The 12,915-nt window shown below is 36.7% G+C and overlaps 3 protein-coding genes across 3 annotated transcripts; 1 reads left to right on the forward strand and 2 right to left on the reverse strand.

Annotated features, from left to right (window-relative positions):
* Positions 1–197: 197 nt before the first annotated feature.
* Nsun2 (tRNA (cytosine(34)-C(5))-methyltransferase Nsun2) lies at positions 198–3,273 on the forward strand. The gene is made up of 10 exons (XM_076383323.1): positions 198–311; positions 464–1,028; positions 1,098–1,260; positions 1,341–1,448; positions 1,518–1,705; positions 1,768–1,912; positions 1,979–2,296; positions 2,362–2,729; positions 2,811–2,978; positions 3,041–3,273. The coding sequence occupies exons 1-10, from the start codon at positions 246–248 to the stop codon at positions 3,268–3,270; spliced, it is 2,319 nt and encodes a 772-aa protein (XP_076239438.1). The 5' UTR covers positions 198–245; the 3' UTR covers positions 3,271–3,273.
* A 214-nt stretch (positions 3,274–3,487) lies between these two features.
* On the reverse strand, positions 3,488–8,889 carry LOC143182364 (centrosomal protein of 104 kDa). Its single transcript, XM_076383322.1, has 16 exons — positions 8,651–8,889; positions 7,873–8,037; positions 7,346–7,557; positions 7,091–7,277; positions 6,810–7,021; positions 6,534–6,741; positions 6,319–6,466; positions 6,121–6,247; positions 5,828–6,054; positions 5,493–5,762; positions 5,095–5,308; positions 4,846–5,024; positions 4,631–4,776; positions 4,455–4,556; positions 4,252–4,377; positions 3,488–4,180 (listed from the first exon to the last, which is right to left on the reverse strand). The coding sequence occupies exons 1-16, from the start codon at positions 8,688–8,690 to the stop codon at positions 4,110–4,112; spliced, it is 2,634 nt and encodes an 877-aa protein (XP_076239437.1). The 5' UTR covers positions 8,691–8,889; the 3' UTR covers positions 3,488–4,109.
* Positions 8,890–9,501: 612 nt separating this feature from the next.
* On the reverse strand, positions 9,502–10,678 carry Dpm1 (Dolichyl-phosphate mannosyltransferase subunit 1). Its single transcript, XM_076383260.1, has 4 exons — positions 10,513–10,678; positions 10,176–10,386; positions 9,912–10,102; positions 9,502–9,841 (listed from the first exon to the last, which is right to left on the reverse strand). Exons 1-4 carry the CDS (start codon positions 10,650–10,652, stop codon positions 9,622–9,624), a joined length of 762 nt encoding a protein of 253 aa, XP_076239375.1. The 5' UTR covers positions 10,653–10,678; the 3' UTR covers positions 9,502–9,621.
* Between the last annotated feature and the right edge of the window lie 2,237 nt (positions 10,679–12,915).

A 12,915-nucleotide genomic window follows, 5' to 3' on the forward strand; every position in this document is an offset into this window, starting at 1 on the left:
TGTGGGAGCTCCTTATTCTCAGATTACTAATTAATTTTTAAATATGCAAATTACGTAGAGTATCTTGTCATTGGGAGTATGTCCACTACCATGTTTGTAGTCAATGATAGTGCATCGTTTACCAGCGGTAACGTGGGCATGCGGTAGTGTTGCTGGTGTTATAAAGTGGTGTACCGGTTGTTATTATTTCGTGAACACGTGCTCTTTATTTAACAATACCATAAGTTCATTTGTTAAAAGCAGCAATGGGGAAAGGTCGGAAAAATAAGCCGAAAAAGAATTTTGCGGAGAAACGTCGCGAAAAACAGAAGGTATGAACTATACTCCTGGTAAAGGATCACTCATTTTATATTTTCATTCATACTTAAAGTATTATACTCATATTTTACCTGTGCACGTTTTAAGTACAATTAATTTTATAACATAGGCGGTGTAATGTGTAAAGTATTGATAAATTGTTTAGAAAAAGGATGAGTGGGACCATGCACCGCACCGTACCTATGAAAACATTATCAGAGAAAACAAAGAATTTGAGAATTACTATAAAACTCAAGGAATTGTGCCTGAAGAGAAATGGGATTCCTTTATGGACACAATGAAGAAAAGTCTCCCAGTGGGATTTCGAATTACCGGGTCTAAAGCAGAAGCTAAAGCATTGCTTGATACTATTAAAGGAGATTTCTTTAAGGAAATTTTGAGTGCAAGTACAGAAAACAATGGAGAGAATAATGAGGAACCAAAAGATATATTACAGTGTCTCCCATTTTATCCTGATGGATTAGCTTGGCAATTACAGCTGACCAGAAAAGTTATTAGAAGATCAGAAGCATACTTTAGGTTACATAATTTTTTAATTGCTGAGACAGAATGTGGAAGCATCAGTAGACAAGAAGTTGTTAGCATGGTACCACCTTTAGTCTTAGATGTAAAGCCTTGGCACAAGGTTTTAGATATGTGTGCTGCTCCAGGATCTAAAACTGCTCAACTTATAGAAATGATACATTCCGAAGAAGGAGGTGCACTGCCAGGTAAATAAACATATGGAATATTTTAATGTAGATGTACAAATTTCAGTAATACTTATCTGTACTTTGTAGAGGGGTTTGTAATAGCCAATGATTTAGATAATAATCGTTGTTATATGCTTGTACATCAAGCAAAGAGATTAAATAGTCCACTCGTTTTAATTACAAACCATGATGCTTCTCTGCTACCTAATTTTGTTACAACAAAACCAGATGGCACACAAGAAAAATTGAAGTTAGTGAAGCATATGTTAAGTAATTTCTATGATATGTATAAATGTGTAGTCTTCCAATAAATTATAAATTGTGTTATAGATTTGATAGGATACTTGCTGATGTTCCATGCAGTGGTGATGGTACAATGAGAAAGAATCCAGATATTTGGTGCAAGTGGAGTCCAGCAAATGGTAACAATCTCCATGGGTAAATATTTATTTATATTGTACAGTACAATTCTATAAAGAAAAATATCTTATACCCATGGGCTTAAAGAATTCAGTACAGGATAGCAAAAAGGGGATTAGAATTACTAGCAGTTGGAGGAAGGATGGTATATTCTACTTGTTCGCTAAATCCAATAGAAAATGAGGCAGTACTTCACAGGATTCTTCTTGAAACTGGAGATTCAGTGCAATTAGTTGATGGCAGAGATTTGGTACCAGGATTAATATGTGATCCAGGTATAGTACACAATCAAATATCATTTATAAGAAAAATATATCTTAGATGATCCATTTTTCAGGTGTATCACATTGGTTACCAGCATCAAAAAATTTAGACTATTATAAATCATGGGAGGATGTGCCAGAACAATGGCAAACTCAAGTCAGACCAAAAATGTTCCCCCCAAAACCCGAGGATGCTCCTAACTTCCATTTCGAACGCTGGTAAATAAAAAAAGGAATTAATTTCCTGTTAGACTTACTATTAATTGTATTTCTTTAATTATGCAGTATAAGGATATTGCCGCATCATCAAGACACTGGGGGTTTCTTTGTGGCTGTTTTGGAGAAGGTAAAACCATTACCATGGGAACGTGAATCAGGTGAAAATGATAAGACTAAAGAAAATTCTAATTCTAATGAAGAAAAATTAAGTTTGGAGGAAGATGCAGAGAATGATAATAATAAAGGACAGAACAAGAGATCATTAGAGGAGGGAAATAAGCAAGGAGCTATGCAAAGAAAACGTAGAAGGTTTACTGCTGGATACAGGGAAGACCCATTCGTTTTCTTCAAAGACGATAAGGAAGATGTGTGGCTATCTATCAAGTAAGTTACAAATTTTATTATAGTTTTTTTTAGCTCGCCGCTTTATTTAATTTTGAACTTTTTAGAAAGTTTTACAACATATCGGACGACTTAGATCCACGATGTTTGTTAGTACGATGCCATGGTGGAAAGAAAAAGAACATCTATTATACATCACCGGAAATTCGCAACGTTGTTATATCTAATGAAGATCACATAAAGCTGATAAATACTGGAGTAAAAACATTTGTACGTTGCGATAATAAAAACATGGATTGTCCATTCAGACTCGCTCAAGAAGGAATGCAATCTATTATTAAGTATATCGGTGACACCAGGAAGATCAAGATAACTAAGAATGATTTGATTATGTTGTTGCAAAATGATAATCCTAATGCGCCGCCTGAAATTATAAAGCTTGATCCAGAAACTCAAGAACGTGTAAAAGATATTGGTAATAGATTAAATACTTTTAAAGATATATATTATTAAAACTATTCTAAAACTTGTACGAATTAATTTTTTTATATTTCAGCGACTGGAAGTTGTATACTTTTGTATGAAGAAAAAGACTCTGACAATCCGAACCCTTTGAACTTACGAATGGTAGGGTGGAGGGGTACTATGTCTTTGAGAGCTTATGTTCCTGTACATGATATAATTCATTATTTGCGCCTGTTAGGAGCTGATTGTTCTAAGTTCGGTACGTATTATACTACTACACCATCGTATTTATATGTTCTAAATATAAAATTTGAATTGCAGAAAAGAATAAATTCAAGGGAAATGGTGTACCTGTCACTACTGAAATAACGAGTAACGATATTCCTGTTACCTCTGAAACAACGAGTAACGACACTCCTGTTGCTTCTAAACTAACAAGTAACGATACTCCTGAAAACGTTGATGACGGTGAAGTTACCGATAACAATAAGAAGGATGATATTTCGAAAGAAGTTGACGAGCTAAAAATTTCGAATGAATTAAAAGAATAACACTTAATATTTTAATACAAATTGCTGTTCCTTTAATATCTTCATATATCAGTTAATGGAAATAAGTATTAGGTATGAGTAAAAAACCTTTATTTTATTTAATGACGGTGCTCTACTTATTGAGAGGGTATTGAGGCGAACTTTGTTTGATAGTCAAACGTATGGTACAGAACATGAAGTAAAACATTTCTACAGGATAAAAAAAGTGACAATGATGTAATGGGAAATGTTTTTTTACTATTCATTTTCTATGAAATAATTTACGAAATTACATGTAATGTTTTATGCAATTTGAGCGACGAGTACCCTTCTTTCGTAATTAATTTCGGCCACTATAAGTTCAGAATATTTTACTGGTAGATTACAGTACAAATATTATTATAAATATGGCCGGATGTAGAGGAATCATTAATTCAGAAATGGCGATTGCCATAACATTCAATTATATCCTGTTAAATTGAATTGAACTCTTTGCATCTACCATACATTAAAGTTGAAAAAGATGAATATCTATTGCAGTTCTCGTTGATATTCGTTATAAATTACGTTGTACGTTAGATTTTTTTTTTCTTTCCTTTTCAGTTTAGTTAGATAACAAGATTCCTAAAGGTCCTAAAGCTTAGAGGATTTCAACTTACGATTAGAAATTTGCTTAACATAGAGATTTCTACTGATGAAGGACGGGTTTTTCTATAAAAACATTTAAATACAAGTACAAATATGAAAAATCGCTGGACAGCTCATAACATACAGATAAACTATTAAAAAGGAAACAAAAGAAAAAAATCTTTTCTAAAATATTTTTACACTCCGAAATAGCTCGAAGTAGACGGTCGATGCTAGTAATCTCTACTAGTTGGTGAGGTCATTTTTCCACCTAGATTCTGAGAATTGGATGGAGATTTTGAACCTACAAGCAAAATAGGTTTGTCGTACACTACATGGCAAACATAACGTAGCTTTAAACACTATCAAACTTACAGCTTCTTCCTAATTTGTTTCGTGGATTATTTGTACACGGATGTTCACCCATCAGATGCTCTCTCCACTTATTTTGATTGACTAATGTAGAGCACAGTGGACAGCGGTCGTAGCCCTCGATGGGTTCTGCAATGTAAGTGATAGTTTAATAAACTCTTGGCCTGTATTTTCATATTTTCTTTATAGCGCACTGCGGAACATACTTGTACACTTATTATCTTTCCTATGCTCCTCAAAGGAACTCTCATGAATTGCCAATTTGCAGGTTTCACATTTTACGTAATTGCTTCTCATATCACATTCGTCTGAAAAGAACAGAGCACATCTTGATTACAGGCGAGTATTATTATTCGCAATTTAATTTTAAAGCAGCACTTACTCAACAAATGTAAATTCAAATACGAAATTTCTACCACTTGTTTACACGCCTCGCATTTAGTTAACATGGGACAACTCCTCCAGTAATGGATATTTAATCCTTCTTCTGAGTATCCTTGCCCTTTAGACAGGCAAAATATGCACATCCTATGAAAGAAATGCATCCATAGTGAATATTAAAAAGCAGATAGTTGGAATAAAAGTGCAGATACCTACTTGTCACCCTTATGATCTGTGCTGTTCTCGGACGGAGACGTTATACTCGTTGAACTGCCAGTACTGACAACAGGACTCGTCCTCGAAGGAGATTTTGTTAAGTTTGCCACATTATTTTCCGTCGACTTCGTCCGCGTTGGTGTCGTTGTCTTATTACTTGCTTCAGCTTCCTTCTTCCTCTGTCAATGGAACACGTATAAAACAGGATTCTTCTCATTAAAGAAATTGTCTTATTAAAAAAGCCTATACCTGAAGATCGATAAGATCGAACTCATGAAAAAGTTGACGATACAACAAGTTTCTCCTAGTGATGTCATCGTCAGGAGGCAATTGCTTTCGAACCAATCTAGGATTTACTTTGTACACCAACACCAAAATCCTTTCAGAAACTTTTCTTACTGCCTCTGCCGGATGGTGCAATCCTGAGGACCCCAGCTCGGACAGGGTTCGACAGGTGAGTCCACTGCAACAGTTACAATGCCTTATGAGAGTAATTGTGTTTTGAAGTTGCAATCTTAACGTCGAAGATGGACCTCTGCGAGCGACGTCGACGAGTAAGTCCACTGTCACGAGCAGAGGTCTGATATTTTTGAATTTTTAACAACTGTTCTAAGAATACCAACCAAGATTATGTTTTTTAGAGTCACCTTTGTTTGTCGGTGGATATCCCATGATTCAGAATTAATTGCTCAACCATTTCCAGTCTACTGAGAGCTAGACGTTGATGAGTACTGCTGCTAACAGGTCTCGTTAGATGAACTGGTATTATGTGCAATTCCCTAACGCATTTGCAGTCTGCCATGCTGAGTATCGTGTGCACTGCCATGTTGTGAATTCTGGGGGTGGTATCCCCCGATTTTGTTAGCAGTTCTGGAAGTAATCGCTCTACACTTCTGGCGATTTCTGTCGACGACACCCTAATAGAAGATTGTCATTTGAATCGATAGCACAGTGGTGAGCAATATAGTGATCTCAATTATACCTGTTCGTCGCAAACTCAGAGAAGAAGATTCTAATTAATTGCGCTGCCAGACTGTACACACTGAAGACTTTATCCCTGAGAGCTCTGTGTAACAGTAGAATCGCAGCTCTAGCTGTCTTGTTCGCTGAGTGCTTTGATACCTCTGGGTCAAAGGACTTTAATTCCTCTTTTAGTAGCATCAGACCCTCTTCCTTATCCGTGAATTGCTTCGAGTAGAATTTTTCTACCTAAATGGTCAATTGTTAGTCACTGTCATTCAGTTCAATACTTCAGTTATTCGAAACTTGCATCACCATTTCCATTCCGAAGACAGAAATAGGCAACGCGGCTTGCTTCTTCTCCCTGTCGTTCAGTTTCGATATCACCTTCGTCTCTGTGTTCTCCATGTGGCATTCCCTCGTAAATTCATTTGTGTGGGAGCTAACATACGATATGGTATAAATCTTATGCTTGGAAAAAGCTAGGCACATTCTAGGAAATTAGAATCTTACTGTCTCAAAGCTGGAATTGTTCTCTCCTCATAAGCTTCGTAGCTGGACCGAAGTGTAGGCCCTGCAGATTTTGTCTTCCGTCTGAGGGACCCTTTATTGCAGTTGTTCTGCCTTTCTGCGACGCCGTTTGTGGGACTATCCGTAACTTCTGTTAAAGAATAATTGATGCATTGATGGGTTTCCCTATTCAGTTTAATAATGAATAAAAATTGTACCAGGGCTATTTGGCTTTTGATGAAGAGGTGAAACAGGTGGCTGATGAGCAGGACCAGTCGGCGAAATAGCTCCGTCTCGATTAGGAGGGATAACCAGTCGCGGGGGTGATGTAATATCTTCAGGAACAGTAGTTGTATTCGACGTACACGTGTCTACCGATATTGGTTCCTTCCCTTCCACCGATGACATATTATTTTTGTCTAATGGCTGTGGAAATATAGAATCTACATGAGTGCAAAGTTTCAGGATATCTCTTCACACAGAAGAATATTTACCCCATGAGGTTCAAGCAGATCCTGAACCTCCAGGCTCTGGTACACTTGCTGTCTATATTGTTGCGCTTGAGCTTTTTTTGCTTTCGCCTTATCGTAATCTTCTAGCGCTATAGCATACTTCTTTTCCAACTCGTACTTCCCCAGGCGTTCTCCAGCTTTCCTCAGGTTCTCCATGGCTACTTTAAGTTTCGAAGCATACTCGAACCTCTCCTCTAAAAACATGTATATTATTTCTAGGTAGCTATTAGTCTTTATTTGAATAAGGTCTCTGTGGTTCCCACCTTCCACTGCCTGCAGCTTCTTCGCCTCCATCTGCCTGATGATCTTAGCAACTTCCCGATCGACGTACATCTCGAAAGCTAGATCATCGTAGGGGGAAGTGTAGTGAGGATTGTACGGCGCGTCTCCTTGACCAGTTAGCTCTTGTCCATAAGGTTCACCGAGTATATTGATAGCGATAAGACCAACCTGCGATTCCTTACCGTTGTAGCAACTCTTTTATATTATTTTTATACAGTTAGGATCTCATTTTGTACCTGCTGGTAAACGTTGTGCGCGTTACTGTGCGGTTTGTGCAGTCTGAGTTTCAACGAGATCGCCTCTGTCTCTGGAAGCGCGACACTCTTAAGCTCCCTGCTTTTGTACATAGTTGAGGCATTGTCGGACAATGTAATATAGCCCAAGTAGCTGAACTCCGTTGTGACAGAGGCATTCTCATCCCTTGACGTCCAGATCTCCAGTTTTTCAGCTATAACGATATGACAGGAATTATACTTTTCAGGAAACGAAATGTATTTTACAAGCAATGCAGCGTGAAGTGTTCTTTGCTGTTGTTATCAAGTAGAGGAAGAAGCGAGGGTGCAGTGAGGAGGGTGAGATGATGGGAGCCTCGGGAAATTGAGGTAGCAGCCGTAATTCGTTTTTCATTCGTTACTAAATTGCTTTTCAGAGGAGCTAAGGGTCTCTAGATTTCTAGAACGACTCTCAAACACTTGTTCTGAATAAAAATTGAGTAAATCAATTGCAGTTGAGCAAACGTACAACGACAACGAAATTAGCTTACGAATGAGATACTGATGAGCCAAAACTTGGATTCGCGTGAGTTTTGTCGGCTCGTGTAGGCGCAGTATGAGTTCCTGGGGATATGTACATCTTCTTGAACTTTGCCAGCCCCTTACCGTCGGTCCATGAACGTTTAGTTCTAATGAAGAATGCCTGTCCTCTTCGCCTGTAAATTACATTATCATTTTTGTATCTCTAGAATCTTCTGCTCTTCCATATAATGACGTTTTGATTTCTGAGCAAAAATGGAGATAGCGACGCAATCGATAAAATTTTAACTCTGAAATTATACTTTCAACGACGGACCTCTGACACGAAATGCTGTCACGCGATACTACGCTGGAGTAGACATTTTCAATTAACGATAATTAAAAATATGCATTATTTTCTGTTTATACGTATCTATGGCTCGAAAATCTTCTGTTTAATATTTAATCCTTCTCGACTTCGTTAACCACTCCAATTTGCAATCCACGTTGAAACGCGGAGGAGCACGTGTTGAGTTGTCGTTGTTAGTTTGTTTCTAAAAATTGCAATCTGAGGGGGAAATAAAATACTTTTGATATTGAAAAATCAATGCACGATGTATGGACATGACCACGCGGCCTCCAAGACTCTGGTCTCCTCCAAGACTCTTTTTAATCGTTTCATCTCCTTGTGTTTTCTTAGGAGCCACACTCGTTTTCGAAATTTAATTCAATCCACAGAGAAATTCGCGCACAGCTCGAGGTTATCGTCGTTCGAAAGACTTCACGATGCACAATTTAATATCTCCTTACTGGTGGCGTACACGACGTTGAATCCGATCTTCCTGGGCATGTTGGGGGTGGTTTTCTGCGGTGAGAACCGTGAACTGAAAATCTAGCGGACTGTGTAAAAAAAGGTACAACAAGAGAAAGGGTGAACGAGAAAAACGTCAAAATCTAAAAGGCACAGCCATCTGAAAGCTCGATGAGGGGAGCTTGCAAGTTTCACCCCGGCGCGTAGGCAACGCCACTTGCGCGTCTGGCCGCGGCGAAGCTTGCGACAGAACTAACGGCCTACACTCGTTTTCTGCGATATGAAACTCTGATCTCAAGTATTTTCCGCTCGTTATGAGAACCTCTCTTGTATTTTCAAGCCCCTTTGTACAGGAAAGCAAAGCGAATGATCGATTAAAAGCGTTTAACACAGATTCAGTACCCTCCTCTTTTCTTCAGACGCTTAACATTTTTTAAGGGGGTTGAAAATATTTAGCCGATGGAATGATCCTTGGGATCGTATATATTATAGTTAATTTTACATAGACATGAATTCAGATTCATTTTATTTGACTATAAACGGGGATAAATTTTGATAATTAGATTATTTATTTGTTCCTTAGGATTTGTAGGGTTCAAGGGTTTCTCTACGTCTTGACTTTTCATAGATGGCATATCGTGGCACTGTCTTGCATTCTGTTCAAGTCGGAATATAGACTGTAATTTCGTAATGGATCAATAAACGGAGGCTGCGTGACGTCAGAGGGTGCGGCGAGGGTGGAATCGTTCGCGAGAATCGTTACAATGTGTTTCATGTCGCCGATTCACGACCACGTGTGCGTGCACGTGCTGTTTGATTTTTTAAGGAATGGAAATACTTCAACAAGCAATAAAACATAAAAATTGATTATTTATTTTTAAAAAACGTACATTGTTTATATATATTTGTTTGAAAAAAGTTCTTTGGAATGCAAGAAATGTTTTGCAGAGATTGCAGATTGCATTTGAACCTATGTAGTAGCAAAAAGGTACAAGAGACCTTTTACAAATTGAATAACTTCTGATCCTCCTAATTTTGATTCTCCATAAACACGGTCTACAAACGTGATAGGCACTTCCCCTATAGTGTATTTAAATTGTCTAGCCCTCACTATTATTTCCATTTGGAAGACATATCCTTTTGATATACAGGATTGAATTAGCTTCTCCAATACATCTTTTTTATACAATCTGCAATTTTGATAATGCATAAGACACAAAATATTAAAGTAATCAAAGGAGTTAGCTATGAATTAGGTACCTAAAACTTCCTGTGAGATCACTGGCACCTGGTCTTAACATAATTTGAGTCAAAAAGTTTGCTCCCCTACTTATTAATTTTCTTTTAAAATCCCAACCATATACTCCTCCACCATGAGCATATCTGGTGCCACTGACAATGTCTAGATCAAGATACCTTTGCTGCTCTATCATTTTGGGTATGAATTTAGGCTGAAATAAGGACAGAGAAAGAACAATTCTAGCAGAGCATATGGAACAAACATTTCTGAATCAAGATACGTACATGATGAGATAAATCAGAATCCATGATAACGATGAAATTTCCTGTGGCATGTTTAACCCCATGCATATAAGCTGTTCCTAGACCAAGCTTCTTTTCTCTAGGCCTCAAAACTATTTTATTTTCCCCATAAACATTCTGCAGTTGTTTAGCCATGTCCAGGGTACCATCTGGAGAACCATCGTCTATCACGATTATTTCATAATCAAGTTCGCTAGAATGTTGTATATTTTTCTTGACTGATGAATCTTTTGCAATTCATACTTGAAAATCTTAAATTATATCATAGTATTGCCACGAATTCACTTAACAATTGAGGTTATATTGACACAGTAGTTACCTCTCATCCATGTATTTGATAATGAGCCAAATAATTATAGGTAAATTTTCAATTTCATTATATGTTGGAAGCAAAATCGAATACTTGTCATTCTTTGACAATTCCTTTATATCTTTTTTCGTTTGTTCCTTCTCTACCATTTTGACAATTACCACGCCAACGTCACAGTAGGATTCTTCTTTATCATACGCTAAAAAGTGAAGAGATTCATTCGAATTGATGCATCATTTTGATGCGAGATGTCGTAATATAATGCTACAAACGCCCTCAATAGGTAGTCTCATGCAGTACGTATTCAAAGTAGCGTTAAGTTACTGTGAAAAATTGTAAAGAACCTTTTAATAGTTTAAACAGAAATTTGGGGCAAAATTTAGTTTATTTCAGCGTGATACATTCGTCTTATAGTGCATTAAAGGTATATTAAGCATTAATTTTATTCTGAAAACGCATAGAATGTTGAAATTTCATTTTCAGTGGTTAGAAACTTTCCTTTCAAAATTCGTAGAAATATGCGCAGAAAATCGTGAAGGCCAGGCAATTACTCTCGAATGTTTATTTTTTTTTCTTGTCCCTTTTACCTGCGAGCTAAAGCTTCGAAAATATTCCGGAGAAAGTTTCTTTGTCTAGCTCACATTTTCGAAGCGTCATAAAACTCGGGGGCCATTTCGGAGAACCCCCCACCACCTAGCGACCTCTTCGGAAGTGGTCGGAGTGAACTCGAGGCCTCGTCATTCGTTCGTTGACTGTCAGATTGACAAGACGCTTTGGAAGCTCCGTGAATATTAAGGTGAGAAGCCTTACCCATCGACGCGTAGTGTCTTTTAATTGTTAATAACCTTCGGCTTTACACTCTAATAATACGTATAAGTAACTTTAATACAATTTTTATTAAAAATACAATGTGTTATCTTGTGAAATATTTAATCGGTTTCCCGCGACTTTTCGGCGTTCTCCAACTTGTGTCTATTCGAATATAAACGCATTTCTCTGGACTAATTTGTTTATAATTTCAATTCTGGTGTTACTTTATTGTAATATATGTGTATTTAATCGAATATATTTGTTTTAATGTGGGTTTTCTCTTTTTTTATAGATTTCTGGTTGCGATTGAAATTGAAGGAGCTTGTGGCGCTAGTATTGTAACGCCATGACAGTCAAAGGATAAATTGAAATTCATATTCACGGAGCATTGAGAAACTGGAAATTTATTGCTAAAAAGGAGTGGTAAAATTTGTGGTATACTTTTATATTATCTTTTTTATGGAATTGTTGATTGTTGTAAACATTGTAACTTTTCAGTGTTAAGATAAAACGAGAAAAGTTTTAAATCTTTTTTAATGTTTTAATCATTTTGGTTTTTGCTTCGATTTTCATATTTAAAATGGCAGTTAATGAAGTGTTACAAAACATAGTAGTAGCTTTCATTTCAGTAGTTTTTTATCTCAATTGTAAATGTTTAATACTATTTCAGCACAATATATTTAAATTTCAATAATTTTTTATAAATCTAGCTTTAGATATTTGTTGAGTTGCATTTATATATACTTTTTGTGCAATTTTTTATAGAATATAGACTCTGCTTATTTGAATTTGCTATATCTAAAGATTCAAGGTAGTTAAAATACATTGATTGTTACAATTGAGTCTTGAAATTAATAAATTTTTGTCAAATTTTCTATAATATACAATAATGTACACTTTTAAGGGCTGTGAAGATGTTTACAACATATTTACATGTCTTTAATATTTTATTTTGAATATAAAATTGTATGAATATTTTATCTTTATAAACTATGACTTGAGATTTTAAAACCTTGTACTGTAGGGCAGCAGTATTTTCTTGGCGAACATAAACACAGGAGAGGCAGTAAATACATTTGTATTTACTGACCTTTTCTAGTGTTCTTTTCCTTGTCTAATAGAATTTTCTTTCAGCTGGTGTTGTTGCCGCGCGCAATGCGGCTGTTAGAGTCAGTGTTGACGCGTTGACTTTGTTTTGCTCGTGAGGGCAAGTTGGCCCAAGTGACGTTAGCGTATACCTGAGATTCACGCGACATTAGAGTCAGTGTTTTTGGCGTATTATGTATTCCAGAGCTCCGCGAAGCTCTGATCACGCGAGTAGAGTCTGTGTTTGTTCGCCGGCTATTACTTTCGGACGCGCCGATGATTCTTTTATTTTTGTCTTTGTTTTTACCGGGAGTGAAATTCGACATATCGGTATTTCAAGGCAACGATGGCGGGTTCCTGTGTTCGCGAGTTCGGGCGCCGGAACGTGAAGAATAATGTAAGTATTGTTCTATTTTATTTGAATTTGAAATCAAATTGAGAAATTAGAATTTATAATTAAGTTTATAATTTGAAGATTTAAATGTTTAATAGTTGTCAAATTTGAATATTTGAATA

Source organism: Calliopsis andreniformis, chromosome 8, assembly GCF_051401765.1.
Source record: "Calliopsis andreniformis isolate RMS-2024a chromosome 8, iyCalAndr_principal, whole genome shotgun sequence".
Lineage (NCBI taxonomy): Eukaryota > Metazoa > Arthropoda > Insecta > Hymenoptera > Andrenidae > Calliopsis > Calliopsis andreniformis.